The 5,111-nt window shown below is 42.2% G+C and overlaps 1 protein-coding gene across 1 annotated transcript in view; it reads left to right on the top strand.

The window, feature by feature from the left end:
- LOC119309570 (DNA mismatch repair protein MSH6-like) overlaps positions 1–3,177 on the top strand; it is a gene marked incomplete at its 5' end in the record, with an annotated part of 11,578 nt that extends 8,401 nt beyond the window's left edge. The window contains 7 exons of the mRNA XM_037585550.1: positions 539–701; positions 1,140–1,429; positions 1,514–1,651; positions 1,739–1,818; positions 1,944–2,040; positions 2,118–2,247; positions 2,384–3,177. Coding sequence (XP_037441447.1) covers positions 539–701; positions 1,140–1,429; positions 1,514–1,651; positions 1,739–1,818; positions 1,944–2,040; positions 2,118–2,247; positions 2,384–2,625 — 1,140 coding nt within the window. The remainder of the gene's footprint in view (positions 1–538; positions 702–1,139; positions 1,430–1,513; positions 1,652–1,738; positions 1,819–1,943; positions 2,041–2,117; positions 2,248–2,383) is intronic.
- Positions 3,178–5,111: the final 1,934 nt, after the last annotated feature.

Genomic DNA, 5,111 nt, shown 5'->3' on the forward strand with positions numbered 1-5,111 from the left:
CAGTGCTTACTTCCGGTACTGTTTGTGTATAACCTTTCAGTCTATCCATCCTTGGTGTTAGTTGGACAGCAACATTGGGATTGGTTTTGATATTTGTGTTTTTAAGAACAGTGATTTGAAACCCCTCTTTAGACCTCATATTAAGTGACCAGCACGTTGAAGACCTGGGCAGGTTTGCTATTTGCCTTTGCAGCATGAGCAATGTGCTCAGGAAATGTCAAGGCGGTGATTGTCAATGGCTAATTCACCCCTTTTCTTTTGCTTGACTTGTTGGGTTGATGATCTACTGATTAAGTCCATGGCTCCAACCCTTTGAAATGGTTTCTTCTAAGGCATGATGAGTTGATTACTGTCACGAGCTGTTCTATTTTGGCCCTTTGCTGGGTTGTTGTTTTGTACTAACTCTCTGCAGCATTTAATGCATTTGTTCACTTTGCCTCAACACATTGAAAATGTTCTATAAAGGCTTATAGATGTTTTATTGAAACCGATATTTCTGTTATTTGAAGTTCATAACATAATTTCAATTTTTGGCCAGGGTGTCTGCCGGTACTGGACACCAGAAGTAAAACAACTAATATCAGAACTTTCTAAGGTTGCAACGGATAAAGAATCAATATTGAAAGGCATTCTTCAGAAACTGATTCAACGCTTTATTGAGCATCACAGCAAGTGGAGACAGTTGGTGTCTGTGGCTGCTGGTAACACTGCATCTGATGTTATTTTATTTCATCCTGTGCACCATTGTTAGCAACTTAGTTTGACCAAATTCCTTATTGCTCCTTGTTAGTTTTCACTCTACTCCTGATCTTCTATGGCAGTTAATTTCTTCTACTAAAAAATTGGTTGTAGTTGTATGTTTCTGGCATTATATTGCCAGCTGCTAGGCAGCAACAAGGGTGATATCACATTTTAAGGCATAAATGGATTTGTTGAGAGAATGTTACTAGTTTTGCATACTCTCTGAATCAACTGATCACCTTTCTACATATATAGAACTATTTAGCTTCTGCACCGCAGGAAAGATGTATTCTTCTGTATGAATTATGGTGTTAAATCTTTATGGACATAAGGACATATAAGTAGAATGATGTTTGTCACAAAAGCTCACTAGATATTATGTTGGTTTTATCATGCAGAGATTGATGTTTTGGTTAGTCTTTCTATTGTGGGTGATTATTTTGAGGGACCAACATGCTGTCCAACTATCAGAGAATTGTGTGGTCCAGATGATACTCCTACTTTCCATGCAAGAAATCTTGGGCATCCCATTATTCGAAGTGATTCGTTAGGCAAGGGTTCATTTGTACCAAATAACATTAACATGGGTGGGCCAGGAAATGCCAGCTTTATTGTTCTTACTGGTCCAAATATGGGTGGTAAATCAACTCTCCTGCGTCAAGTTTGTCTTACCATAATATTGGCACAGGTAATCCACTATCTTATGTCGACACAGGTATTCCACCATCATATCGGTCAATGCTGCTTGTTAACTGCACTAATTCTTTGACAGATTGGAGCAAATGTTCCGGCGGAAAACCTTGAGCTTTCTCTTGTTGACCGTATCTTTGTTCGCATGGGAGCAAGGGATCATATTATGGCTGGAAAAAGTACATTCTTGGTGGAGCTCATGGAGACTGCTTCCGTGCTTGTAAGATTTCTCTTTCAGATTTGAATGGCTGTCACAGTTTTCATGTTTGCTTATCTATTTATTACTTATGTTCAACTTTTGCTTCAGTCGTCAGCTACCAAGTATTCTCTTGTGGCTTTAGATGAGCTTGGGCGGGGCACATCGACTTCTGATGGACAAGCTATTGCGTATGTTCAATTAAAGATCATATCATTGAGTTGTTATGTCCTCTTGACATTATTTATCATTTTGTTACCTCATTTACTATCACAACTCTGAGATGATTGATTTGCTGCCTTATGGACTATAACAGGGCATCTGTTCTAGATTATCTAGTTCATCGTGTGCAGTGTCTAGGCTTGTTTTCTACCCACTACCATAAGTTAGCAGTGGAACATAAGGATGGCAAGGTAAAGTGTCCATATCATGCTTTGAATTCAACCATATACAGGTGTTAACCTGTGTATTTGAATACCTCATATTGTAGGTATCACTTTGCCATATGGCATGCCAAGTAGGCACTGGAGAAGGAGGTTTGGAAGAGGTGACTTTCCTTTACAGATTAACAGCTGGTTCATGTCCCAAAAGCTATGGCTTGAATGTTGCTCGATTAGCAGGTTATTTCCAAGCCAGTATTATTGTTTTCTGAATGCATTTACTCAAATTTGAATGCTCTTCTTGCCTGAGGCTCCACTAAGTTAGCCCAAAAGGAAACAGTAAGTGCTGCATGCTCATTTTGTTGTCTCCATCCAGGAATACCTGCATCAGTGCTTCAAAGGGCTAATGAGAAGTCAATTGACTTTGAGGCTAATTATGGGAAACGCCGCTGTGCAACTAAAGATAAGGCGATCTGTACACAGGAGGATAACTTTGCTACCATTAAGGATTTGTTCCGTGTTGTGAAGGCAGGGAATCATCAAGAAGATCAGGCAACAAGCTTAAGCAGGATTCGTGAAGTACAGCTGCGTGCCAGGGCGCAAGCTATGGAAGCATAGTCAGTTGCATGACCCATTTAATCAGAGGAGATTGCCCCAGTTTTTCTTCTGTTGCCTGCTTGGTGGCCCTTTTGGATTGGCATCATTTTGAAAATGCAGTATTGTCAAGCTACGGAGTATGAAGCAGTGGGGCAGGACATGGTTTTGCAGCGGTGAGATATGATTCGCATGGAGCTTACGAAAAGGCCAAGGGTGGCCACCTGGCCTGCCTGCACAATTTTGAAGCCGAGGGTGCTTAGTTTAGTATGCCCAACTGAGTGATTAGAGGGAAGGAAATGTTGCTCTAACTGTAGCATAAGCTCTGCGAAGACTTTCCCAGTATGTAATTGAGTAGTAGATGGTCAGAGTCGTGTATATAGCTGCTGGAAATCTAACTACGTTGGTCAGCTAATCTAAGCACCAGCATCTAAGGGCAATACTCAAAAGATGTCCTCATTTGTCCATGGACATGTTCGGACGTGTCTGGACAGCAATTGGGTGCTCAGTCGCCTAATGCTGTAACTTATTTCTCCCCATTTCTCCCCCATTTTAACACTTCGAATATGAAATTTAGACATGGTTTGAATATATTACAAGCTAACTAGATGCAAATTATGTAGACTAAACCTCCTAAAACCTACTCCCTCCATAAATTAATATAAAACCGTTTAGATCACTAAAGTAGTGATCTAAACGTTCTTATATTAGTTTATAGAGGAAGTACATGACGGGGTGTCGGTGATTTTGAGTGCATGCATAGAAGCCGCCCTCAGTGTCACCGCTCTAGCTTTGGTGTTGCCAAGCCCTCGTGCGATTCGTCCTATGTTGCCGTGTCATGCTCATGTTGCCCAAGCTGTCGTGGGGTCTGTTTTGGGTCATGTTGTAGGTTCTGCATATCCCTTGATACAATCCCACTCTTTTGCTTCTGCTCCCTTTTACTGCATTAGGACAACAACGATACGTCGATTACATAGGACAACAACGATACAATCCTACTCTCTCGCTCCTGCACCCTTTTACATGTTGTAGGTTTTGCAGAGCCCTTGATATACGACGTAATATGTATTCCTGCTAGTGTATTTTAATTGTATAGGGGTTACCAAGATCAAGGGGCCGAGCAAAGCTCTTAGGTTCTATTTGTCTATATTCCACTAGCCTCCCCCGGATTATATGGATACACGGGCCTAGGGTTATAGGTACTAAGTCGGTTAGGAAGAGTCCTCTGAGCGTTGGTTGTCTTTCGTATACTCCAAGCCTTCCTAGCCCATTTGGTTGTAGGGCCATGGGCACTATTAATTAGCCCATGAGTGTTATGACCCCGATCCTAAGTCACATCGATATAGCATGTAACACATCATATCACTTTGCGGCCTCACGCATGATACTCCCATGGGTGTCATACCTGACCCGGGACCGTTTGCGCCTTTTAGCTCACGTATATGATAGTGCCGCTAGCATCCATATGACATAGAATCCCGGTCGGCATGACTAATCATAAACCCAAGGTGGCGCTAACTTACAGGGACAGGCATACATGACCCAGCAACGAACGTGTCGATCAACAACGTATGAACCCAAGTCGTAGCAAGCTACCATGACTTAAAGGAACAACATGTGACATTTCTCCGAAGGGACAGACACAGGATCGAAGAATGACACATGCCGGCCAACCTAAATGTTCCGGAGCAGTAGCGAGCTACCATGGCTCAGTGGAAGCACTAGGAGACATTTCCCGGTAAGAGAGGCTACCAAGAATAAACAACTAGGTTGTCGGATCCCATACATACCAAGCATTTCAATAACATTTTCACAATATGCTCGATATGTGCAAATACAACATGGCATCACAACAAAACTCTACGACTCAAAGTATTTATTCATTAGGCTCCGAGGAGCCAAGTATTACAATAATGGGTCTCATGACCCAACATTCAGAGCATACAAACAATAGGCACATGTGGAAGCTTAACTTGTCTGAGTACAGACAACTACAGATGAAAAAGGCTGAGAAGCCTGACTATCTACAAGATCCTTCGAGGCACAAGATCGTAGCCGAGGTAACAAGCTAAACATCGAAGTCCACGCGGTACTACTAGCGAGACTGAAGTCGCTCTGCAAAAACATAAATTAAGCAAACGTGAGTACAAATGTACCCAACAAGACTTACATCAAAACTAACTACATATGCATCATTATCAACAAAGGGGATGGTGGAGTTTAACTGTAGCAAGCCAGCTTTGACTCGGTGGCTATCCTGAACTACGACTGCAAGCAACTCTTTTGAGGTGGCGCACACGAGTCCATATATTCACCATATCAATACACCACTATGGATCCACTCCCGTCTCCATACGAGAACGCCATCCATAGCACTCACGCTTATCTTGCGTATTTTAGAGTATACACTTCCACTTGTCTAAGAACTGCATAGGCAACCCAGAGGTCCTTTACCACGGATGCGGCTATTCGAATAGATGATGTTAACCCTACAGCTGCAGGGGTGTACT

The sequence above is a fragment of the Triticum dicoccoides genome, chromosome 5B (assembly GCF_002162155.2).
Source record: "Triticum dicoccoides isolate Atlit2015 ecotype Zavitan chromosome 5B, WEW_v2.0, whole genome shotgun sequence".
NCBI lineage: Eukaryota > Viridiplantae > Streptophyta > Magnoliopsida > Poales > Poaceae > Triticum > Triticum dicoccoides.